At 42.0% G+C, this 27168-nt stretch overlaps 1 protein-coding gene across 2 annotated transcripts in view; it reads right to left on the reverse strand.

Moving 5' to 3' along the window:
• DOCK2 (dedicator of cytokinesis 2) overlaps positions 1-27168 on the reverse strand; it is a 409352-nt gene that overhangs the window by 221724 nt on the left and 160460 nt on the right. For both annotated transcript variants that reach the window (XM_033432052.2, XM_033432051.2), the window contains exon 27: positions 6756-6851. In XM_033432052.2, coding sequence (XP_033287943.1) covers positions 6756-6851 — 96 coding nt within the window. The remainder of the gene's footprint in view (positions 1-6755; positions 6852-27168) is intronic.

Genomic DNA, 27168 nt, shown 5'->3' on the forward strand with positions numbered 1-27168 from the left:
CATACACACATATTTACTCTTCTCTCTCTCTCTCTCTCTCTCTCTCTCTCAGGAATTTTCTCTAATTAATTTCATCTCAGGAAAACAATTTCCCAGATATGTATAGTGAAATGCTTAAGATGTCACCTTCAAACTCTGTAGATTTGGGTATGGACTCTAGCTTTCTCCTTCCCAGGTGTGTGATGCTGGACAAGGAGCTTAAGCCCTTCTGACTACTGTTTCCTCTTTGAGAGGGGATCATAATATTTGTCAACCTCACAGATTAAATGTGATCATATCCCCAAAGTACCATCTCCGCCGCACAACGAACACTCTGGAAATGTTAACTGACATTATTATTGACATATGCATCCTCTGAAGGGTATGAATACATTCTCCCCCCATTTCCTTTCCATTTGGTCTGGGTATTCAATAACAATTCTTCTCCTCCCTTATTCTCCTAGCTTAATCATATCACAAGGGTAATAACAGTAACACTTGTATAAGGGTAATGCAAGTACCACTTAACATGTTAAGGAAAAGAATGATGGGTTGTATGTAAATAAAATAGACAGCAGAAATCTTTCATTCCTTCAGCAGGTATTCACTGAGATCATCCTGCATGCCAGGGAACCACTGTGTCCTTAGAAACACAGGAGTGATGAAGACAGGCATTGTTCTGCAGTTGCTAGGAAGGATGTTCTCATGACAGTATGATGAGTACACAAGGTTGAAGAGAGCAGAGGTCTGATCCCAACTTGGTGGAGTGGTATGTGCGTCAAAACATGAAGGAGGAAGCGGAGTTTGCAAGGTGGAAGGTCTTGGAAGGAAAGTTAGGAGGGGTATGTTCTAGACAGAGGGGATGGTGTGCAGGGGGACGCAGAGGGGAAAAAGAGCATTCTGGGACCAAGAGAGCCGTTCCCTTGAGTTGGCACAAGTGTGGGAGGTAAGGGGCACTGGGAGAAGATGCAGGCCTAGACTGGGTGCCCTGAAAGCCACGGTGAGCAGCTGGGCCTTCATCCTTGGCCACTGTGGGGTCACTGATGCTTTATCTCCAAGAAACTGCTACTTTAAAAGACCGTGTTGGCCACAGTGTGAAGAATTAGAAAGGGACGAGAGCGGAGGCACTGTGTCTTATCAGAAGACGTAGCAGGGCACCAGTGAGAGATGGTCATGGCCAGACACAGGCTAGTGGCATCGATGGTAATGAGAAACGCTTGGATAGAGGCCTTTAGACCTAGAACAAACAGAACCCGGAGATGAGCTGGATGTGGAAGGAGGAGACTACCTCTCCTTCCGGAACCCTTTAGAATCTCCATGTCTCCATTCTAGCTGTGTCGCCTTCTGTAAAACCTGCTATTTCATAAGCACCAGCATTCAAGGAGACAGAGAGTTCTTCAGATTTTATGGGTTGTTATGGTTCAATTACCAGAATTGAGGAGCTTGATCCTAAAGATATCACTGTCATCATAAAACCACCAAAATTCTATGCCATCTTAAGGTTTCTGAAAGTTACTATACAGGTCATCCCATTAGATTCCAAAGTCTAGGCAGGGCAATAGCTGGGTTTAAGGTGCTCATTATTATCTTTAAAATACCTGATGCCTAAATAGTAACTTAAGGTATTAATAGTGCAGGAGTGCATAATATGCTATTTAAAAACAGGGACTCTAGCAGTGGCACTGCTTGGGCTCAAATTCCAGCTCTTCCACGAACAAGCTGTGTGATTATAGGCAAGTTACATAACCTTCCTGTGCTTGTTATCTCACACGTAAAACATGAGTACCTGATGCAGGTTAAGTGATGTCAAACACACATCGTACTTAGCCTTCTGCCTGAAAGCAGGATATCTGCTCAATAAGTGATGGCTTTAGTATAAACACTGCTTTCTGAACAAGGTGCTGAGTCACGCAGTGAAGGTCAGGCATCCACTGACCACTTCTGGCTGGGAACACCCCACCTTCTCGTGTCCTAGACTGTCCTCACGCGTGCTCTCCGTGGGATGGAGCTGGATGTGGGTGGAGTTGGCACTGTGTCGCGGTGGCCCCTGCAGAGGCCTCCTGAGTCTTTGGGCTCACAGTGACAGAGAGTGGTCATGCAGGTGGGCTATCTGTCATTTGGGAAGTGAAGTCAGAGCTTTGAAACCCTGGCTCTCTGATGACTCAGGCATTTTCTGGAGTCTTCAGTGCTATTATGAGGTGAAGCAATGGAGGGTGGGGTGATTCCCACGTGTTTTCTTCCTTTTCGAATAAATGGCTCTGAAATTCTGGAGCTGGCCTCATGCCAACTGCATTTACTTTTATTTAATCACTCAATAGACTCCTCTGCGAAAACTGGGGTAATTAGGCCCAAAATGTGTCACCCAGAGGCTTATTCGAACTACCTGAAATAAAAGCTAGAACCCAATTTCAGCAAAATTACCAGTTTGTTTCCCTTCCAAGAACTTCTGGCAGTGCTTAGGTTCCCTGATTCTGCCTATGGGACTGTCCATCCCCAGCACCAGGGAGGCCAGAGGCAGGGGATGGCCTTCTCTAGAGCAGACAGCAGCAGGACTCATTGGCCAGGGAGGGGTTCCCTGACAAACCCCCTCACCTGTGCAAACAAGCTTGGACGTTTCCCCCCACACTCTGAGACCTGTGGGACAGCACAAAGTACACACGATCTGATATCAGACGTCCCTGGGTTCACAGCCCATCTTACTACTAGCCGTGTGACTTCGGCCAGGATGCTTCCATCCTTTGAAGCTCAGTCAGTCTATTCTCCTGAACAACGGGAGAGGATGACACTTACCTGTGAGGACTCAGATGAGCTCCATCACACAACAGGGATTTTCAGTCAAACTTACTTTTTTATTTTTTAACAATCTCTGAAGAGTACAAGCAGTGCAATAATAAACCACTGTGTTGCAGTTTAATTGGTAGCATATCTCTTTGTAATGTGAACATAAAATCATGGTGCATCTTACACTTGATAAAATATGACTGTAGCACATAGAAACCATTCCCTGGTAAAAATGCAAGCTCTCAGATTACTGGCTTTTTCCATTATGTGTCTGCTCGGACACCACTACCTCCTTAAAGGAACCAAGAATATGTGAAAGGGAATATTGGTTTTACAAGAGTGTTTGGATTGGGCAAAAAAAGCACCAATAACTTCAGTCAATACATAATATTTCCAAGAATCTTGCATACATCACTGTTTTCCAATCTCATCCTTATGACAGACATCACTAATCAATTCAGCACTTCTTTCTACCAAGCCAAGATGTAGCTCCGGAATCTTTCTCAACACGGTGCAACAGGGAGCCATTGAGAAGCCACCAGAGTTGGCACATAAAGTGAAATCTATTTTCTGTCCCTGACTCAGGACCTTGGGAGGCAGGGAAAGAGAATGGGCATTGGCCAAATGAGAAAACTTCCATACATGACAAAGATCTCAAAAATGATACAGTTCATTACACAGAAGAAACTAAGGTCTAGAGTGTGGAAACTTTCTCCAGCTCTCCCTTATCCAAAATGTCCTTTACCAAACCATGCTGCCTTTCTCATCATCATAGTCAAAAATCCTTGGTCATTTAAGTAAACAAACATTTATCTGATACGTTAGACTCTGGCTAAGAAAGGAAGAGAGGGCAGCAGTCATGTAAAAAGTTTTTTGCTTTTTGTTTTTGTAAACTTTCCTTCTGCTCATTTGTCACCACCGACACTTCATTGTTCAGGCAGATGATCTACAGAAAAAATCAGGAATGGCTATTTCCAGCAAATGATAATTACAATGTGCTGTGCATAAGAATCAATCCATCCTACCCCTATGGTACCTGTAATTTTAATACCTTTTATCACAACATTTCTACTCCTACAAATAAGAAAAAAAGTCACTATGTAATCCCACATAATGACACGAGAACAACCAGCCCTACACCCAATCGGGTCTTCTTGGGATTTCAGAAGAACTAGACACGTCTGGTGTTTGCCATAAATATTGATTGTTTAATATTCCAGAGTAATGAAACTAACCAATAAAAATCATATCTGGAAAGTTAAAAGTGATGGTTGGAATGGGGATCTCTCCTCCTTGCCAGATTTCAATTTGAAATGAAATTGGGGCCTTCAGCGCTAAGACAGGGACCCCTGACCTCTGAGTAATTACTTTCCAACGTCATTTTCTTTAATTTGGATGAGCTAGTTCTATTCTAAGAATTGCTGGAAAGGCCCATTTTATGAAAATGAAGCCAAATCTTAGGAAAGACCTGTTTATTTCTTCCTTCCAGTTCAGGCACATCCCTGCTCCTAGTGAGGTGTGCTTGCTACATACCTCTAGTACTCCCCACTCAGCACTCTTATCATTGTAATTACAGCAGCAAACCCAAGAGTCACTGAGGCTAATGACACAGCTTGCAGCTTAGAATGTCTGCAAGGCTCCTGGAATCAGCCCAGGGGACAGGGAAAGTCTGAGCAGGCAATTCCTTACACTTCTCCCACACTCCCTGAGATGTGGGTTCCTGGTATTTAGAAAAAGTGTTCCTTGAAGAAGGAAAAGCAATCTAAACTGAGGGGAAAGCATGTACAAAAATATGAAGGTATGGTACAGCACCACATTTTCGGGAGTATTTCACTCATTCATTCGCTCAACAAGCATTTATTGAGTATCCACAGTAAGCCAGGCACCCTCTGGGTGATAAGGATAAAAGAATGAGTAAATGTGATCCCTGCCCTCAAAGGGGTCCACAGAATGTAGGGGGCATGAGCACAAAAATCAGAAAATCACCTTGCAAGGGACTAAGTATGGCGAGCCTGATGACTGATCGTGTTATGGCCAGATCACAGAAGCTACGAATGGCCAGACTAGTGCATTTATGCCTTAATTTGGTAGACAGTAGGGAGCCACTGAACATTCTAGAGTAGGGGAGTTTCCTGGCAAAGATGAACAGGCCAGCTGTGAGCAGTGTGCACTGGAAGGGCAAGCAACCAGGACAGAGCATCAGATAAAAGTCTCAGCGTGAAAGAGGGCCAAACTATGCTCACCTGACTATGTCGATAACACAAAGGGACAGAGAGACACACTGTACCAGAGAGAAAGGAAAATAATAATAATAGACACCACTTATTTGGTGCTTTCTATGATCCAGGCACTGTTTTAAAGAATCACTGCTCTGAAGGAGAGACAGAGAGTTAAGAGCCTGCTATAGATGGAATGAGCCAAATGGATGGATGACCATCTTTAGGTCTGGCTCCAAAGAGAAGGAATGAAGATTAGGGAGGTCATAAAGTGTTTATCTAAGGTGCATTATGGGAACTGCAGATATGGAAGATTATAACTGAATAAGAAATGGTGATGCTTTTAAGGTGGAAGGACAGTAAGACAAACAACAGAGAATGATTTACATGGCTCTCTGCACCAGTAAGGCAGGAGTACCCAGCACTGCTGGCGCCCTCTAAGGATGTCGCCACTCCTTTAAATGTACATAATATACAGTAAGGAACCATGCACTGATATAAGTAGGCAGAAGCAAATGGCTATAAAGAAGGTTGTTACACTTGGCTTCTAGAGATCAAATCCTTGCCAAGCTACTGTTAGAATAAACACTCAGCATGTTAAGTTCTGTAACCGTGAAGCAGGACTACAGTTATTGACATCAACTTCCCCAAACCGGCTCATACCGTACCAGTTTAAAGCAGACATCCCAAACTGACTTTCTGAGACCTGAATCCAGCTGTTTGAGGATCATAAAATGTTTATAAATATTTTTTAGTTAGCTGCCAACACTTAAACGTCAGGAAATTTCACATAAAGTATGGGGATTTTTAGCTTCTCTCAAGAAGTTGGGAGTTCTAGCAGCTGTATGGCTAATCCCACATGGTGTCAGTCAACCAAAGCTGAGTACTACTTGTCTTCATTAAACTTTAGAGCCCCTGCCTGGTACATTTCATTCTTTCCTTCACTCATTCAGTCACTCATTCTTTCATTCATTCGTTCAACAAGTATTTATCAAGTACTTACTATATGCCAGGCACTGCTGTAGGGTCCGGAGATACAAATGAACAAAACAAAAATCCTTTCATTCTGGAGCTCATATTCTTACAAGGAGAGCCAGCCAATAAACAAATAAATAAAGGAAAATATATCTATATCTATCTATATATCTATATAATCTATAGATATCTATATCTGTATCTATCTATATAGCTATATATAAATTATATAGCTATATAGATAGATACAGATATATATCTCACTCATCTGGTGATAAGTACTAAGAAACATGAAGGAGTAGGGTGTAGAAATTGAAAGAGGATGGAGGGGTGTGGGGTGTTATAGACAGGGCAGTCAGGGCAGGGAAGCCTCTCTGATTAGATGACACCTAAGCCAAGATCTGATTAACAGGAGGGCACAAGCCCTCAGACCTGAGGGAGAGATAAGCCAAGCAGAGATGGAAATCCACCAGTGAGCTTAAGCAAAGGAGTGACACGGTTGGACATGCCTTACTTACAAAAGCCTTCTCTCTGGTGAGAGAACCTTCCACCAGTCATAGATGAGGAAGTTGAGGCTCAACTCATCTGGTACACTCATCCTGGTAGACAAGTTCTAAGTCTAATTTTATTTCAGCAACTTGAGTTAACGCTCATGTTCTCCCAGCCCATGCAGGAAAAATCTGACCCATGTAGTCCAAAACAAAGCAACAACTGGTGCTGAGCGTTTGACGAGACCTGGTATTCCAGAAAATTCATTCCTTGACCCAGTTTGAAATGCTTGACAAGAGGAAAAGATCTACTCACAATCAGAACGTGATCCCGCCCCATTGTGATGACTGTCCGGTTCACCGTGCGAAGAAGCTGGACCATGATTTCTTGGATGTGGTGGTAGGTGAAGGCCTGTAACACAATCAGAGACATCTGTGTGACAATCAGGACATTGTATCTGCACACCTATCCCAAAGGACATACAACAGTTGTCAAACATGGTGATCACCAAGATCACTGCCACCACTACCGTGAGCATCAACATCAGCACCATCATCGTCATAATCACTGTCGTCCTCGTATCTCCATCACCATCACCACCTGGCTTTGAGCACCAGGAACTTCACTAACCACCTTAAATTATAAGTCAGTGATTAAGAGCTTAAGCTCTGGAATCAGAAACTTATGGTTCAGAATAGTAACTCTGTCAAGAACTATTGTATTATATTGGCTGAGTTACCTAACTTCTATGAACCTTGGTTGCTTTATCTGTGTAACAGGATCTAACCTGGAATAAGGAGGGGATTTGATGCAGGAAATTGGCTATACAGGTGATGAAAAAGCTGAGACACCAAAGAAGGTAACTTAGGGATTAGCAACAGCAGGCGGCCACTGTCATCCCTAGGCTGCAGAGACAAATAAAAGGAGGCAGTGTTTCTGGAGCCCGGGACTGGGGTTATGTGATGGAAACTGTAACATGAGAGAGCTTTGTGCAGTAGACACTGCATTATCCACCTTGGAGGAAATCCACCATGAGCCAGGTTGTAACATTTATAGGGTTCTGTCCACTTTAAATCCAAGTCCCTGAACCTTGGGTAGGACTTACCGATGCTTTCTGAGCATTTTTTGGGGTAGGCAAGGGTTTCATGCATGTTTACCTACACCCTCAGATCCTTTTACCGGCGCAGACTTAAGGCACAGACTTAATGCATACCTGGGAGAGTGGTCATGGCTAAGAGGAAGGCCCTTGGGATTATAAATTCAGTAGCTCTGTGTCTGAGTTCCAGCTCTGCCCTTGCCAGCAGTGTGTCCTCACTTATCATCCTAACCTATCTGAGCTTCAACTTCCTTATCTATAAACTGTGGAAGGTTCTCTCACCAGTCTTTCAAGGTTGACGTGAACATAAAAGTGACACATGCCGTGGTGGAAAAATACACTCGCCTAATTCCACTGCAGGAGAATCTGTAGGTCTGAGACAGATCCTGGACATCTGTGATTTCTGAATTTTATGTGGGTTACTCTGATGACTGAGAACCATGACACAACACAGTAAAGCTCTGGAAATGAAGGCTTGTATTTGGGAACATCCTGTGACTCCAGGACCTAACCAGACCCTGACATCAAGAAAGTGATAAATAAATGGTGGCTGAAAAAGCAGACGACCACTCACTCATTCATAAGTACCTTATTAATCTTTGCTGCATTCAACTTAACTGTGGTTTCTTTCTTAATGTAACGAATGAATGGAAAATAGATTCATAGTTGGGGGAGGGAGAATGAGATAACAAAAGAAGATGTGCTTATTAAAAAATTCCCTCCCCTCCCAATGTGCTTTCCATGACTACTGGCACCCAAAGACGAATAACCCAGAGCTTGCTTTCTCTCTCTGCCCCAGACTCACTTCTTCTGTATGTTGGCTAATCTCCGATTCCCCAGCCCTGTGGAGCTCACCAGAAGAACCTCTGCCACCAGAGCTTCCATCAGAGCATATATTTTACAGAAACAATTTCTCATGCTCCATTAAATCCATCCAGACCTCAATGTCTTGCTAGGTTTGAGCTCCCCGCACCATCCAGCCTTTCCCCACATCTGGCATTTCCTCCTGATGCTCAGTGGTGGGCAAGAGAAAATTGCCCTTTACTTCTTGGCTGCAGGTGAGCTTCTCTCCCGACTTCCTTCCTGTTTGTTTCTTCGAGTCTTTTTACTGACTTACAATCTCGTATTTCTTGCATTATATGAGCGTGATGCTTATGGTAATAACAACAATAGCTAACTTTCTGTGAGTTCTTACTAAATGCCTGGCACCTCGCTAAACATTTTACTTCCTCTCACAACAAGATTGACGCTGTTATGATCGCCATTGCTCAGATGAGGAAACTGAAGCCAGAGAGGTTAAGTAATTTGTCCAGGGTCACCCAGCCAGAAAGTCAGGGAAAAGAATTCAAGCCCAGAAGTCTGGCTCCAGAGCCTGCTCCTCACCCACACCCCACCTGGGCTGACTGGAACATGAACACAGATCTCTGGTTGTTACTTTGGAGCTTCATTTGCCTCTTTCCATATGTCAAGATACAAAGGTACCCTGCCTTCAACTGAGCCAACTTCCAACTGCCTTCAGTGACTTCTGACCTTTTCTTTCCCTTCTAGAAAACCTTCAGTGCTTTTTCTCATTAATGCCTTACCTTCTGTTCATTCCTTTGCAGTTTCATCAACCTAAACCCACTGCAAATGTATATGATAGTTTCCATTTCATGTTATTTTTTTTTTTCAGGATTACATCTCTTCTTTTACCAACAGTGATAATAAAACCCTGTTCTCTTGCCCTCCTGCCCGCTGCTTCTTTTTAATAGTCATTTCTTCTTAGTCCAAAGAGTAGCAATTAGACTGCTTGGGAAGTTTGGTATTTAAAAGCCGAAAACTGACAAATTCAATTCATTTCACTCTGAAAGCTCCCAATAAGGGAGGCTGTGTAGCAGAGTGTTCTGGGATCAGACCGATTTGAGTCTGAATCTCAATTCTGCTTATTTGAGCTGGCTGACCTTGAGCAAATTACCTTTCCTCTCTGAGTTTCAGCTTCTTTATTTATAAAATGTGGCAAACAGTAGAAACCTCAAAGTACGGGTTTGAGGAATAAATAAAGTACTGCAGGGAAAGCCCTCGATACTAAGGGCTGTCACGTAGTAAGCCTTCAATAAGTGGTGGCTGCAACTCACGTTCCCCTAGGTCTACAGCAGCATTCCGGCCGGGCTTGCAGATTCCCATCACGTAGCAGAGAGTGCAGCAAAAGGCAATGCATAATCTAAACTCTGGATGATATTGAAATGCCGTCCAAAGAATGTATAGCACATATGCAAATGGAAAACTTTCAAGATGATAAACCTGTGCGAAGCAGTAAAAATGCAGCCACAAATCACCCGCCATTCATTGATCCACTGTCAGGCAAGTGGAGGGAACCTCCAGGAAAGTGTCTTCCGGGCTCGACTAAACAGTCAGTGGCTTATAATTGAAATGACAAAGTCAGTCTTCCTATTATGGCCCTGGCAAAGGACTTAATCCATCCAACCTAAACACACTGCAAATCGTAGTGACTTTTTCCTTTTAATAATCATAGGCTGTGAGATCTGGAAGGAACTTGGAGTCCTTTCTTTAAATGAAATCTTATCCATAAACCTACTACACAACATAGTAAAAGGAGAACTCGAAGTGGGTGGGGCAACCCCTGTCTTCCTAGCTCACCCTAGGCCTGAAGCCAGCCCAAGGACTTTGTAGGATGAGGTTCAAAACTACTGCTTTCCTAGAGTATTTCCAGAATTGTAATAGAGCATGCCATATATGAGACGATTTTAAGTAATAATACACAGACACAGCATTTCCTACCTTTGAATCAAATTATGTGAAAGGTATCCCCTTCTTTCAGTTTTTTCTTTAACCCTTTCAATAACACCAAGTAGAAAAATCTCTCTTTGGCGCTAATATGTTTTTAATACCCCTTTAGTTCATGCACGACTCCTTTTTTAACAAAGAGGAAAGTCCTCAGGTTAGAGTAGACAGTACACAACAGAATCTAGTTAGAACTTAATAAAATTGTTTCCTTTTTATTGTGTTTATTTTTAAAGCTATATTTATGGCAAGTGTTTAGGAAAAATATCCAAAACTTGGAAATAAAGCAAAACGAGGATGCATGGTTTTTATTTTATTTATTTATTTTTTGAGCCTACTATTTTATTTTTTTTGAATTTCTGAATTTTATTTATTTTTTTATACAGCAGGCTCTTATTAGTCATCCATTTTATACACATCAGTGTATACACGTCAATCCCGATCTCCCAATTCATCCCACCACCACCCCCACCTCCTGGTCACTTTCCCCCCTTGGTGTCCATACGTTAGTTCTCTACATCTGTGTCTTAATTTCTGCCCTGCAAACCGGTTCATCTGTACCATTTTTCTAGGTTCCACATATATGCGTTAATATGCAATATTTGTTTTTCTCTTTCTGACTTACTTCACTCTGTATGACAGTCTCTAGATTCATCCACATGTCTACAAATGACCCAGTTTCGTTCCTTTTTATGGCTGAGTAATATTCCATTGTATCTATGTACCACACCTTCTTTATCCATTCCTCTGTCGATGGGCATTAGGTTGCTTCCATGACCTGGCTATTGTAAATAGGGCTGCAATGAACACTGGGGTGCATGTGTCTCTTTGAATTATGATTTTCTCTGGGTATGTGAACAGTAGTGGGATTGTTGGGTCATATGGTAGTTCTAGTTTTAGTTTTTGAAGGAACCTCCATACTGTTCTCCATAGTGGCTGTATCAATTTACATTCCCACCAACAGTGCAAGAGGGTTCCCTTTTCTCCACATCCTCTCCAGCGTTCGTTGTTTGTAGACTTTCTGATGCCCATTCTAACTGGTGTGAGGTGATACCTCATTGTAGTTTTTTGTTGTTTTTTTTTTGTGGTACGTGGGTCTCTCACTGTTGTGGCCTCTCCCGTTGTGGAGCACAGGCTCCAGACGTGCAGGCTCAGCGGCCATGGCTCACAGGCCCAGCTGCTCCGTGGCATGTGGGATCCTCCCGGACCGGGGCACGAAGCCGTGTCCCTTGCATCGGCAGGCGGACTCTCAACCACTGCACCACCAGGGAAGCCCTCATTGTAGTTTTGATTTGCATTTCTCTAATAATTAGTGGTGTCGAGCAGCTTTTCATGTGCCTGTTGGCCATCTGTATGTCCTCTTTGGAGAAATGTCTATTTAGGTCTTCTGCCCATTTTTTGATTGGGTTGTTTTTTTAATATTGAGCTGCATGAGCTGTTTATATATTTTGGAGATTAATCCTCATGGTTTTTAAATAGAGCATTTCTGTTAAGCCCATACTGGGGGGAGAGGAGAAATGTGCTCTTACCCTCTCAGGAAACGTATCTTTATTTGATTAATCGTCTACAATTGATTAGAAACCAGAAATATCATAGCTACATAAAGATGGAGGTTAACTTGTAGAAAAATGACCAAATGTGATTTTGTTTGTTTTGCTTTTTGCTGGTTCTCTAAAGGTTCTACTGATCTGCAGAATTTTGTCTTACATGTAAGGACAATTTTCTATAAGCATCTCTTCTCCCACAAAAAAGACAAGAACTCTAAATACTTTTGAATCAGCTCTTTCATTGTTCAGCTTGTTCTTCCCTAGTTTATCAAATAAAACTTTGATACATGTTCACTATCTAACTGTGTTAAGATATTTTTAACCGTTTGAGGGCTCTACGTTATACAAGTGATGCTGACTACTTAATGGCAGTGATGTACCTTTCTTTATTTTTATCAAAGTTACAAATGTATGTAGTTTAAAAACATTCTCCAAGGTTCATTAAAAAAACAAAACAGCAGTGCCTCACCTTCTCCTCCCCAGGGGAACTTCTTTACTTCTTTTAGCTGACATAGTTGTTATTTTGGTATTTACGACCATGTTGCCTGTAACACACTTGCATTACTTCTTTTATAAGCAAATGTCTTCCTCTTTCTGGTATTATCTGTAAACCCTCCACCATATATAAGACAAGGATTTCACTGTTGTTCCCCGCTCTGCCCCATTAGGCCCTGGCATCCTTCCCATTTCTCCTTCTTCCCATACAGCTATACTGTAATTTTGGTTTGATCAATAGTTGGTGTTTAAAATGTTTTGTAAACTATGACCAATTCCCATTTCTTGTACAACTTTTCATTTCCCAAAATGAGAAAAGCAATTTTGGGGGAAAAAAATCAGATATTCCTTTTAGTTCTTCGGATGATTGTTTTTAAACTATCTTTTCCCTAATTCATGATTGCCTCTTCTCCTATTTTTCAAAATTCTCTCTGCCTATTTTTAAGTTTGCTTTGCCTCATGGAGTCACTGTTTTCCTCCAGGTTACTCATCTTCTGTTTGCCTGTTTTGCACTCTCTCTTTCTTGTTAGAGTTCTTTCTTAGTTCTCTGTAACCGGTGGTGGTAGGTCACATTTCAGTGCGGGTGACTCGAAGGCTGTTTGCCAACTCTGGGCATAGGAGTAGAGCTTGTGGTCTGGGAGCTTCACTGCAGGGTGATCTGGTTGGGACAGTTAGGAGGAGAGGCTCAAGTATCAGTATATACAAGTTTCTCTTCTGGATCAGTCTGGGCTGGTCGGATTACACAGTGGAGAATTCTCTGATTTCTCTTGTCTGAAGGGTTAAGACCTGGCTGCCAGCATTCTAGGAGCTGAGTGGGAGGAAAGTGCTGGAGCCTTCAGCTTCCAGGATGCATACTTTGGTTAAAAGCTTATTTTGAGTATGGCATCACTGCCTTCGATTTTGCCTGGTGTACGCTACTCCAGGTGCCCGCTGTTTTATCCTCTTTATGGAATAAACCTCCAGTGACCCAGATGCATGGAGTCAGGCTGCTTCTTACACAGATTTGCAACTGATCCTACTTGTTTGAACTCCTCTCCTTCCTCCCACCTCCAGCGGCACCCGGTACTACCATTACCTGAAACTTTGAGGGGAATCTTTGCTTTAGAATGGAAGAGTTTTCAGCTTTCCCCACTGCTGGCTTATGAATACCCTTCTTGGGTCTGCTGCGTCATTTATTACTTTTCCACTTGATATCTACCTTCCTTTTAAAAAAAACCCCCTTTAATATTTTTCAGTAGGTTTTTAACAGGGAGCAAAATATATAACTGTGTTTCATCTACCATCTTTTCAGGGATTTCTACCCTAACATTTCGTGTTTAAGTGTTTATAAGTGAGCTGATTTAATCAGAAATATTAAAAGTACATGGGATAATGGTTAAATAACAAAAAATGAGACTATGCAATACAAACGTCTGAAGTTTTGAAAAGAGTTCTAACGCAGCTCCTAATTTTACAGAAGGAAAAACTTCAATTTTTTTTTTGGAGGCGGGTGTGATAGTATAAGGTCATGTGACCAGTGCCAAGTCGTGTCATTAGAGCTAGAATGAAAAATCAGTTCTGCTGAGCAAGGTCCAGACGACTGTTCCCTCTGCTCCAGCATGCGAACAGTCTTGGTCCTTGTGGTCATGCCAAGGACAATCCCAGCTCCTCTTTTCAGTATTAAGATGAAGAATACCAGGTCACAGCTACAGAGTTAAATCCAACGACCTTCTTTGTTCGTTTAGCAAAAGAGAAATAATGCATATTCTGACCATCTATGGCCACTACTATTTTTCCCTGCTCTGTGTTCCTATATAAGTCTTTTCAACCTCGTTCTGATCTTGAAGGCACCACAAACACTCACCTAGAAAGAAAATACACTAAATTCCAAAAAATAGTACCAGCCATCACCTAGAGCAGAGTCGCCCTCTCTCTTTTTATGGCTCCTGGAGGTGATGTGGTTTTCTCATATGAGTTCTGGGTTTAACGCTAGTTTATTTCCTCCTGTGTGAACTGGTTTCCATCCTGAAAGACTTGACTTCACTGCACAACAGCTCATTGTGTGAAGCAAGTGACAGAGGCAGCTGCTGACTCAAGAGAAGTGGGAGTCGGGGTCAGTGCAGTCAGGCAGGGGGGGCTTTGCTGCACCCCATCATCTCTGCCTCTCCTACCCACTGGACCACGCCCCCCCCCACACTTCCCAGGTAGGACTTGGGCAATGCCTTCAAGTGGTCATGAGTGTCTGCACCGTGGGTTAGCTTTCTCTAGAAGGGGAGAGTTTGAGTTGGTGGTAGGGGGAGATAATAAAGGAAAAGAAGATGTGGGTTCTCATTCTCATGCTGCTGTTACCTGACAATCTTGAGGTCATCCTATAAGCTAGGAGCTGTGCATGTAGACTTGACATCTATGATCTCATTTAGCTTTTTAAAAAAAAATCCAGTGAAGCCCCAGATGTGAAATATGAGGGTAAGAGAAGCTTAGTCACTTGCCCAGGAATTATCCACTCACTGGGGGCCAAGCCTGAACCCAAGCTCAGCTCTGTCTAATTCCACACTCTTTCCCTGATACAAAGTGCAGTGGTGCTGGGAGGTGGGAGATGCTTCAGGCCCTCCAAAACCTCTCTGGCAATGATTCTCAGGGTTACGAAAATACAGAGTCTCTGCTAGCACAGAGGTTACGGAGCTACCACTAATTAGGCTCCCTTCTTCTGTTGGTCAACCTTACATCTCTGAGCCTCAGTTTCCTCATCGGTACACAGGCATAGTCGCACCCACAGCATCAGAATTATCTTGAGAATCTCATGATCCTCTGCCGGTATTTCTAACACTGATCGCTAATATTTTTTTTATTTTTTTGTGCATATATTACCTTAAGGAATTCTGCAATCCCCTCCCTATGAAATGCAGGAAATACTTCTATTATCCCAGATTTACAGATGAGGAAACAGACTCTGGCTGTGGTCACACACCATGTAAATGCTGATCCACGTTCCAGCCCAGGCCTGTCTGACTCCAGAGTCCAGGCTTGTAACTGCCACTGCCTCCATCTTTTAGGATCACAGAAATGAATGGATGCGGCAGCACTCTGTAGATGATAAATCATTCAGCAAATTTTTCCAAAGTAAATAATAACACAAACATTTGTGTGCACAGCTGTTTATAGCATATTGTATTGCTTATAATATCCAAATGTAGAAAGCAAGATAAATGTCCCCAAATCAGGGATCCTATTATATAAATGACGGCTTATCCACACAGTGGAGTAGGAGAGCATAGATATTCCTTGATCTGGAAAGATATCCTTAATATGTCAGTAAAAGGAGACCACAGAGCACCACATGTGATAGAAGCTTATGTTTTGAAAAATATTTTCTATGTCCAAAAGGTCTGGAAAAATGCATAGGAAATCATTAAACAGGGAGAGGAGGGAGAGATGTGAGGTTAAAGGGATAATTTACTTGCTATGGTTTGTTGGACATCTTCACAGTAATCATGTATAGTAACAAAGAAAATAGAACTATTGCCCAATTGGAACAAAATGAAAGTCAGTCTACACACCTAAGGAATCATATTACAGAGGACTGAGTGGATACCTATCAGGGACCGCAGTGTGCTGCAGGCAGCCCTGTGTTCAGAGGCGAGGGTGCTTCCCCTCCTGAGAGCTCCCACCCTGTGCTAGCGTGGCCATGGAGTCTCAGTGCTCACGTGCTGGAGGGCTGTTGTCAACGTTACCGAGCGGACAGAGAAGAACTACAAAGTCACGTGGGTTAACACTTTTGTAGAAGGCGCAACTATGAAATATTTTATTCCATTTATCAGATGCTTTTAACTTCCATTTCCTGGCAGGTGAAAAAAAAATCTACTTAAAGCAACCAGAAAAAAAAAAAAAATGACAAAACCATCACCTCCCACAGAAAAATCCCATTGTGCCTAGAGAGAAATGTTGCTTTTATTCAGATCCTGCAAGTTGCTCTGTGGGGCTTTTATTACAATACACTGAAATCTACAACCTACAGCCTAGAGTGGAAAAAATGAACCTCCCAAGGTCTATGAGTCCAACATCTTAATGCTGATGAATGGAGGCTGGCTGGAGCCATTTGTGAAGATGTACCTTGGAGACGCTCCACTTTTGGGTTTTGTTCTTCAAAACAGGAGGAATCTATGGGGACTGTGTAAGGAGAAATGGATGAGGAACACAACTAACATCTGCTGAATTCATACTACGTGCCAGGCAATGGGCTGTGTGCTTTGTTATTTATTATCTCATCGCATCTTGACCAAAACCCCGGGAATAAATATTACCCTATTTTAAGATGTAAAACAAGATCCATTCTAATCTAATTATTATTACCATTCAGTATATACCGAGCACTTAATATATGCCAGATACTATTTATAAGTTCTTTACACGAATATCTCAGCGAATTCACAGAATAATCTTATCAATCTACTACACTGGCTCTCCCCATGTTACAGATGAGAAAACTCAGAGGTTTATGAAACTTGTCCAAAGTCACAGAACTGTAGGTCGTGGAACTGGATTTGAATCCATGTCCCCTTGGTTGCAAGGCTCCTGTGTTGTATACATGGCTATTGACAGCAATTTTGTATTGTCTGTAATAGCTAAATGTAACAAGGAAGATAAATTTGCAAATGGCCCGCCAGAAATGGGCACCTTTAAGGTCTCCACTGTAGAAATGGGGTCTGTGAACTATTTATAATATTTTTTAAAAATTAACAGAAATTGTACACTCACTCGTTTTCAGTGTTATTACACTGGCTTAGGGCAATGTCAAAATTCCTTATTTGAATGAGAATAAGATAAACTCCAGATAGGAAGGCTGTTTAATTCTGCTGGTTTAGAAAATTCAGAAGGCGCTTATATATTACCCTTTTTTTTTAATGAGTAATGTTTAATACATTTTGCTTGTTCAGGAGACAATGTATTTTATGCCTCCATCAGAATATGGTAAGGAGTGGTGGAAAAAACCCTGGTGGTGAAGATCTTTGCTCCTATTTATCCAGAAAGTCATTCAAATATGGTTCCATCCCTCCATGTCCTGATTACGCAGTGAGCCTCCTCCCTCCATTCCTGTGCTCCTCTCTCTCTCCCCTTCCGCTAGCAGTCTGGCATTTCTCTTCTGCTTCCTTCTGCTTTGTGCCTCTGCTTTGTCACCAGCCTTCACCCACCATCCTGGGATGGCTTTAGCCACAGGCCAAGAAGGTACCTATTCAGACCAGAATGATTCTCCCCCACCCCAAATCATTTCCCAAATATACCTCCAACTATTTGTTGATATTTGAGGTTCCATGAATAAAATGTCATTCTTTGACTGAAGGCTAATTCTCTCCTGTTAAAATGAGGCCCCGAATGAGAGCATTAGAATACTAGACCATAAGCCCCTCTGAGGTAAAAGTCATAACATATCCACTCCTACCTGACCCCCCTTCATGGTTGAACAAATAGATTGTGAATCACCTGTGAGATCCTTGAGGACAGAGATTAGGTCTGTGTCATGATTTTAGGTTCAACACCTAGCACAAATCTCTGACACACAAGAAGTAATCACCACATTTTTATAAAGGGGATGTAGATTTCGTTTAATTAATTAATTAGAAAAGCGAATACGAGATGTCAGATAACTGTTGTAGAGAGTAAGGAGAGATTGTTAGATAAGGGGATGAAATCAGAATGTCAAATCTAGAAGCTTCTGGGCGTGGATTTCCTCAACTGTATGGGCCACACAGCTTTACCCTACACAAATGACTAAGGGGTTCTTAGACAAGCTGAGAGTGGAATCAAAATACATACTCAATCTTCTAACCTCCTTCCCACAGTGAAAATATCCCTAATCCTCCCGAAAAAGAATATAGATACCAGACAGCTCATCTGGCGGTGACTGATCTAGTTTCCTCAGTAGGGTCTCCCCAGATCAAAACTCTACTGTCCTCTTTTTTTTAATGGACTCTCTGCCCCACAAATCCCTCCCAAATCAGGCAGGCACAAAACTGAGCTCAGAAACAGGTCTCATGAAACATCCCAGGATCCTGTGTCTCAGCCAGAATTCAGAGCCCTCGCTCACTGACAAGTCTTAAAGATCAATTAGGCCAGAAACGTTAGAAAAATTACCACCAACAGGAGGAGACTTTAAAATCTTACCCTTGAACCTCTGTTGCTTGGCCTGGAGGGGATGGAGGAAGTAGGCCAATCTTAAATGCAAGAGAACTGGCCGGAAAAGAGCAATAAGTCTGAGGAATGAATGTGCATCCTCTGATCTACATGTGCAGCTACACAGACATCAATGTTGCCTTTGCAGTTAAGATTGGATAGAATTAAAACTCTCCCTGGAAACTCATCTCTGGAAGGAACGAGCAATACAAAACTTGTGCCGCTCTCCATGGTGCTGATAAAATCCTTCCTCCTAGAACAAAGGCATTTTCCTCATCTGGAGAAGGTGGAGTTCAATCTCTCTCCCCCTCCCTCTCTCTCTTTCTCTCTCTCTCCCCTCACTGACCCCCAGAGCATGTGCATGTGTCTGTTTTAATGTTCATAAAGCATGCGTGATTTCCTTCACTGTTCCCAAATTGTAATGATGATTTCAAATATTTTTAAAGTTCTATCACACAGATAATATTTACTTCCATCCCCAGCCAACTCTTTTCAGAAAGTTTAGGTTGTGTGCTTCCTCCTCCCTCACTATCTCTCTCTGACCACTATATATCTGCAATAAATTTGAAAGAGGAAGAACTAGTTTATTCTTCTGATTTACTCCAAAATTTCCAATTTGATCTATGGTTTCTGGTGGCTTTCTGGAAAAGAAGGCGGCCATCTATTTCCTGGTCTCCATAATATACTCAGTGCCCTCCACTTTAATCCCTGGCTCTGATCCTTCCCTGACCAGCGGCAAGCAGGGAAGTCCTTCTTCTGAGTATTCAGTCTCTTTTTATTCTCAGCGAGCGAGAGTCTAGCATAATTCATTAGTATAACCAATTCATCTTGAACGAAATGCAAGTGTTTAGTCCTAGAAGTACATTGAGTTCCTTTCTGGTAAGTGTGTAGCATCTAGAAGTAGTCTTCCACTCCCAATGCTCCTAGTTCTGGGGTGATTTTAATCTTCCTATAATCACAATGTCATCACGAGGCAGAGTTCACCTCACCTTAGCCTTGGACTGCAACCAGCTCCTTCAAGGGGTTGTCTTTTGTGTCTGGTGTAGTTCTGCTTCTCCCAGGTCCTAATCCAGCCACCCTTGGTCAGCTCATTCTTCCCACAGAGAGGAACCTGAATGCCTTTAACAGCAAGTTTTTACCTGTGTCTGCGATGCCCTTCTACCCCTGGCCACCTGCCAATCAGGTGACTCAGCAGTCAGAAAACCCAGCTCAATCATCACCTTTGGGAAGCCTTTTCTGACTCAATCACTCTAAACTCCCACTTCACTCCAGGCAGATTAGTCGTTGTTCTTTTTGGGTGCCCACAAAACCCTACTCATACTTCCCAAAACAAAGGGACCACATATTTCAATTCTGAATGACCAAAGTGCGGTATCTGCTTGACACAGAGGAAGCTCAAAGTACATGAATAAATATATAAAATCAATGTGTCAGTGAATAGAAGGATGGTTGGACAGATGGATGGAAGGATGAATGGATAGATGAATGATATTGCCTAAATTTACATCTTATCAATTCAGAGTCTGATGCAAAATATCAGATGTGTTATCTATTCTCAAAGAACAAAGATGCTGACAGTTTCTTTCCTTCTTTTTCTTATATGAAGACACCATCTCCTCTTCTTCTTTCACTTTTTACCCTATAACTAAGAGGATGTGGTGTTGTAGCTTGCCTTTCAGAATAGGTTTCAAGCAGATAAATATTTAGTCTTTCAGGGGTCGTTTAGAAGCTTGGAAGATTATAACTACTCCTCTCCAACCTTCCCTGAATCGTGCCATTCCTTGCCCCCAGATATAAAAACATCTCTTCTGTTCCCTAAAGTTTCTGTTTCTCTACTCACAGAAAAAAAAAAAAAAATACTCCCCTTTCCATGGAGGTTGCTTTCAAACTCTGCTTATGAGGTTTCTAGTGCCTCTCCATAAGGTTCTTTGAGGCACAGCTGCCTTGTTACCTACTCACAGCTACAGGGATGCTTGTCAAGCCAGAGGGGGACATAAAAAATACCAGCTTTGCCTGCATTTTTACATTTCTGATCCCTCACAAAAATGTACAGGAAAAATTATAATGTCTAACAAAATCAACTATCCCTTTATCCATTCAGTATACTTCTAAATTACACAGAGTAGTTATTTAAAGTCATTATTTCTTGCACAAATATTACCAGGAACAAAGGTGACATAATATACCCATAATCCAGCCCTGAAACATATCTAAATCCTTCTTCTATGATGCCTTCAAGCTCTCATGCCTAAGAAATCCCTCTGCAGCTTGCAGACAATTTGTGTTCTGCTTTTTCCAGTTAACATGGCATAGCATTTTTATTAATATACTTGATGGCCAAGGGAAGTCTGTTTTTACTTACCCCTTGAGGAGGTGCAGGGGAAACGTTTAGATTTAGACAGATTGAATTCTGACTCTGCTGCTAATCTGCTGTTTGCTCATCAGTAACAGGGGCATGATAACAGCTTACTCACAAGATTATGGTAAGAGTTGATTTCTGTATATAAGGTCCTTGACAAAGCATCTGGCTTATAGCAAACATTCATTTATGGGTGACTCACAAATAACAGTAATACTTTTAAAACATTAATCTATCATGAATTAGAAAATAAAGTATGCATGAGTAATTAAGATAAGACACGAGACTGAATTCAAATAAATTCAACCTTTGGGCAAGATCCCCAGAACATTGAGAGTTTATATTCATTCACCTGAAATTAGAGATACTTAAGTGGAAAAGCTTGAAAATAACTGAAATCCATCATCACTCTTTCACAGATATACTTGAGTGACCTGACTCAGATCACACAGACTGTCAGAACTAGAGCTGGATATAGAACTCACATGGTCTCAAAAACTGTTGCAGGTTCTGATATCAAACGTCACCTCCCTGTCACCACCACCTCAACCAATGTAGCATGGAAAGCAGACATCATTAATGAATTAATCAAATACTTTTGGAGGGATTAATTCAGGGCAAGAGGGAAGGAAAGAAGAGACACATATTGAGTATCAACATGGTAGCCATGGCTAACAAAATATGAAGCTGAGGCTCAGGGAGGACATACAGCTTCCCAAGATCACACAGCTAGCTAGTGGTGAATCCACGGTCTATGTGTCTCCAAAGTTCATAATCTTTCAACTAGAATTTAACTCAATGAAAACCAACAGGTATTTCTGACTGCACAGTCTGTACCAGGTGCTATGTTAGGATATGGCAGTGAACAATACAGATGCAGTCCCTGCATCCATGAGGCTTAAAAGACACTTCAAAGGTGAGCAAAATGTGATGAGAGTCAGGTAAGGTGAAGTACCTACCACTTCTGTAAACTACTCATGTAATATGGACACGTAAATATGAGCCTCTACCCTCTGTCCAGAGTTCAGTTACACTATAGGTTAAACATGCTCAAACAGGCTGGCCTGGAAATTTGACCACCATTATTCTTCTGCATTATTTCTGTGGGAAAATGCATGCTGAATTCTAAACTGATATATAACAACTTTGGGAGCACAACAATACTCAAAGTTAGTACCTGCTTTTTATCTGAGGTTTTAATGCAACAGCAGCAGATTTACCTTTCCCATTAGGTTCTTCTGAGTATAAAAAATAAAATTAGTGTCAGCATGTATTTCTAGAAAGTAGACTCATTGAAGATAGGAGGATCAATCAAACCACAAAGATTAATTATTGAGTTTCTGCTCGGAATTGGGCACTAGGCCCAGGAAATGTACAAATATAGAAAAAAAATATAAGATCGAATCAGCCCTATCCATGGAGAGTCTGTAAACCAGCTATAGGACACCCACATAAGAGCACTTGCAGTAAATGGTAGTCTATGTCAAAATTCTAGACGACTGGGGTAAATACATGTCTTCGAAATGGGCTGGGGGATCAGAGATAAGGAGAATTAACCCAGGCTTCAAAATAGCTCTGATCTGGAAACAAATGCATTCAGAAAGAGCTCATGGTGGCAGTAGGAGGAGTGCTAACCATGGAGAAAGGTGCAGGGCAAGTGTGCCCCCCAAAATGAACAGACCACGGACTGGAGCTAGGAGTACTGGGAAACAGGTCTCAGAGGTAGTTGTAAATGAGGGAGCATTTTGTCTTAATCACCTTTGCCCCCCGCCCCCATGCCTAGAACGGTGCCTGACAAACAGTAGGTGCTCAGTTAATGTTTAGTGAGGTGGAAAGACATCACCTTCATAGAAAAGAGAAATAACAAAAAAAGTGCTAGTCCTGCTTTAACATATTGAAGTCCTATTGACAGTCCATATTGACAGTCCAATATGACAATAACAAACAACACTGCACACAATTCAGTGCTAAATTCTATGATAAGCCAGAAGTTGTCAGCATGCAGGAGGGAAAGTGACTAAGGTAGGGCAAAAAGAATCGGGGATGATTTCTTTTCTTTTTTTTTTTTTTTGGCAGTATGTGGGCCTCTCCCTGTTGTGGCCTCTCGCATCGTGGAGCACAGGCTCCGGACGCGCAGGCGCAACGGCCATGGCTCACGGGCCCAGCCGCTCCGCGGCATGCGGGATCCTCCTGGACCGGGGCACGAACCCGCGTCCGCCGCATCGGCAGGCGGACTCTCAACCACTGCGCCACCAGGGAAGCCCGGGGATGATCTCTTAATGCGAGGGGACTTGGGTTGGGCCTATCAGGAAGGGCAAGGTTTGGCTTTCAGGAGTCACAGCTGAGATACTTACAAGGCTGAGACAGAAACAAATGCATGGGAACAGACACTTAGGAAACAACAGGAAGTGGTGGGACTGTGGTTTTTAGTAAATAATTTGGCAAGCCAATCAAAACACATCTGTGGGCTAGATTCAGGCTGTGAACCACCAACTGGAGGCCCTCAGGACAAGAAGAAGGAAGAAAAAAAATGCTTTTCAGATGGAGGAAACAGGTAAATGACAAAGAGAGAGCAAGGAGCAGGAAGGCTTAGTGGGAGAGGAAGAGGGGTCTCCCCAGAACCCAGAGTGCCACTGAAAGCAGTAGGAAATGTGGTTGCAGAGAAAAGCTAAGTTGAGTTTGTATTCCAGGTAAAGGAAAAGATAATAAATAAAGAGTGAAAGACAACTTCAGCATGCTATGTTGCTTGGAGAAATTGTGCTGGAATTAAACGTTGTCTTTTCTAACCTTGGCTGCTAAATCAACTGTGTTTATCTCTAAGACTAATATCATCTAAAATCGCCCTGACAGAATGTCCATTCTAGAACTCTTGGGTGGTTTTCTGGAAACGTCCCTAGTGTAGTCATGATTGCTGCCCCCAGATTGCCTATGACAGCTGGGGCTCTATAGACAGAGCTGTGGATCAAAAGCATCTTCAAAAACAGAGCAGTTGTTTCCTCACTTAACACATTTCACTTAAGGATTTACATTTATACCAGTTGAGCAAATCAAAGTTATAGTTCCCTCAGTAACTGTAACCTGGACCAAATATAGCTATATTTTTCTGCTGCTGAGCGGGCTTTTAACTCATGCCTCCCAACTGTGAACAGGAGATTTAATTCAAACATTACGCAAGAAATATTTTTTTGGAAAACAAGTGGCTGGTCCAGTGAAGGTTTAGTGTAAATGATTGTTCCTTTCAATTTGTGTTTTTATGCAAGGGTTCCCTACAGACACTGATCTTCACAGCATACTCCACAGTCTTGTGAACAGGGGTGAATGGAAAGGTACCTTCTCCACTCTTGCAAGCTGCCAGCTTGCCCATTCATGGGTCAGAGTCTAACTTTGCCATCGCAGGCTGCTGGTGTTGACTGAAGCCTCCATACAGAGCCAGGACTGAGGTGAGAGGGTAAGGTGATCAAGGCACTTGCCCAGGAGGCAAAATTTCAGGAGTGTCAAGAAACTCATTAGTCAAAACAAATAAAATTTAATGCTACATTTTTAAAAAATATATAAATGCAAAAAATGCATGACGAACAAAATCTTAAAATACTGATTTTTAAAAATATTGCACTGAAATATTCTTTTTCTTGATTACTGAATTTCTGGTGCCCACTTATACTTTGCCTCCACCCCCAGGCAAGTGCCTCACTTGCCTGACCCTTGTCCTGGCCCTGGGCAGCCGTCGGGAGGGAGTGCAGAGAGGACGTAGTGGATTTGGCTGCAGGCAAACTCTTTTAAACTTTGGTCATGGCCAATAGAGGCATACTGAAGAAGACCTTCAGAAGTATTTCTAGTTGGTGCTGATGGAGCAGAAGGTGTTGGATTATTCATTTTATTGGGAGGAGTTCTCGTCAACCATCAACAAAAACTGTCTTCTAATTTTCCAGGTGACTCCCCTGAGAATAAACGACCCGAAGACCATCCAGTAAGTTATGCCAAACCACCCACTTACCAAGCCTGCCAAACAAAGATCAGGTGACATTCATGTCCCAAACGCTGGCCTAGGAATTACCACATGAACAGGGTTGTCAAATAGCCCAAGTGAATGTTGTAGCCTGCGAGGTCCTCGAGACCAGGAAAGATTGCAATACTCCATGTTCCCGGTCCCCAGAGCCTAGTTCTGGGTTAGTGCACGCTGATGTCGGCTTAGTCAAGAAATTACACAATTGCTCATTTAGTCGGAGGTTCCAATCACCTCCAGACAGATTGAGGCAGTTAACAGAGTGGAATCCTCTACTAAGGCTAGTGATTTGTCTGTGGGTTTTGTTGTTTTGACTGAAAAAGCAGAGAAAACTCCTTATCTATCAGCAGCCCTTCACACTGGAACAGGTGTACTTTGGGGAACTGCTCATCCTCAAAATGCATTCTTTGGAAGTGAGCAATCATTCCTGAAATACTTCAAAAATAAGCTTAATTAAAAAAAAAAAAGTTAGACCTACAGAAAAGTTGCAAAAACAGTACCAAAAATTCCTATGCATCCTTCATCCAGCTTCCCTTAGTGTTAACATCCTAATGTTAGCATAATCAGAGCACAACTATCAAAGCAGGACATTTGTATCAGTACAATACTAGTAACTAAATGGCAGACCTTATTCTAATTTTGCCAATTTTCCTTCTCACGCCATTTTCTGGTTCATGACCTAATTCAGAATCCCACTTTGAATTTAGTTGCCATGTTTCCTAAGTCCCCACCAATCTGTGACAGTGCCTCGGTATTTCCTCATCTTTCATGACCTCAAGTTTTTAAGAGTACTCATCTGTTATTTTGTAGAATATCCCTCAGTTGGGGATCGCTGAATGTCTTCTCATTATTAGATTGAGGTTGTGTATTTTTGGCAGGATTCCCCAAAAGAACGGTGTCGTGTCCTTCTCAGTACCTTTCTCAGGAGGCACATGATGCTGATGTGTGCCCTTCCTGGTGATGCTCCCTTTCATCACTTGGTTAAGGTGGTGTCTGTCAGGTTTCTCCACTGTAAAGTTACTATCTTTCCTTGTGTCATTGATAAGTGGATACTTTGGGAGGATACTTTGAGACTATGCAGATATCCTGTTTCTCATCATACTTTTGCCCATCACGTTCAGTATCCATTGGTGGTTCTTCCTGTAACAATGATAACTGAGGTGTTTGCCTAATTGAAAATGATGAGCTTTTTATCATCTTTAAACCCTATGTAAGGCCCAAAGGCCCAAAGCTACTGAGGTGAAAGATAATAATCTCCCTGTCAAATGTGACTTTCCCACAGCTGTATGGATCAGACATCTAGTTTAGGCACAGCACATCCATGGCACGAGAGTCATCATCCCCAACCTTCACTTATGCAGGAATCTGGGCTCTCGTTCTCACTGGCCCACATGAGTCTTCAAAATTCTCCACACTACTAGGAAAGAAGCCATTGCCAAACAGTAAGAACTGTCATGGGAAATGAAACACATTTCTTTATCGCTGCTCTAGGTTGGGGGTTTAGTTTGTCTTTAAATTGCTACATCCCTGGAGCATCTTCTCATTGCCCAGTCTCATGAGAACCTTTAGAAGCAGCAGATCCAGGGTCACTGGGGAGAATGGACGTGCACAGGCAGCTCCCCTGTGCCTGTGGGTTTTTCTCATTTGGGGCAATTCCTTTGAGTCCCAGACAGTGGTATGCTGGTAAATGTTTATCAACTGTCTCTCCAGGAAGGGAAAAAAATACAAGTCTGGATATTAAGTGTTTGTCAATTTTCTGGTAAGAGTACTTCCTTCATGGTTGATTTCAAGCTACCACTGTGACATCACTGAACACAACTGGGAAGAAACGGGCTGCAGCAGAGCATTAAATACTAATATCTATAATATTAAATATCTGTAAGTATTTCTACCATACAGACACAACAATGTAAATAACCTCAAGCACACAGATAAGAATAAAATATGGGAGGGTGGGAGGGAGGGAGACGCAAGAGGGAAGAGATATGGGAACATATGGATATGTATAACTGATTCACTTTGTTATAAAGCAGAAACTAACACACCATTGTAAAGCAATTATACCCCAATAAAGATGTTAAAAAAAAAAAAAAGAATAAAATATGGTAAGATAATTAGGAAGTGGTACTTTTGAGTATGTATTTATTACCTTTGATTTCAATATAGTTTATTAGTTATAGATATCTATATAAAATTTTAATAATGGCTGTTATCTAACAAATAACTCACAAAATTCCTAAAAATTTAAAACTTGGTTCTCATGAGCTGGGATGAGCCAGCTCCAGCACACCACCCCATTA

Source organism: Orcinus orca, chromosome 3, assembly GCF_937001465.1.
Source record: "Orcinus orca chromosome 3, mOrcOrc1.1, whole genome shotgun sequence".
NCBI classification, from domain to species: domain Eukaryota; kingdom Metazoa; phylum Chordata; class Mammalia; order Artiodactyla; family Delphinidae; genus Orcinus; species Orcinus orca.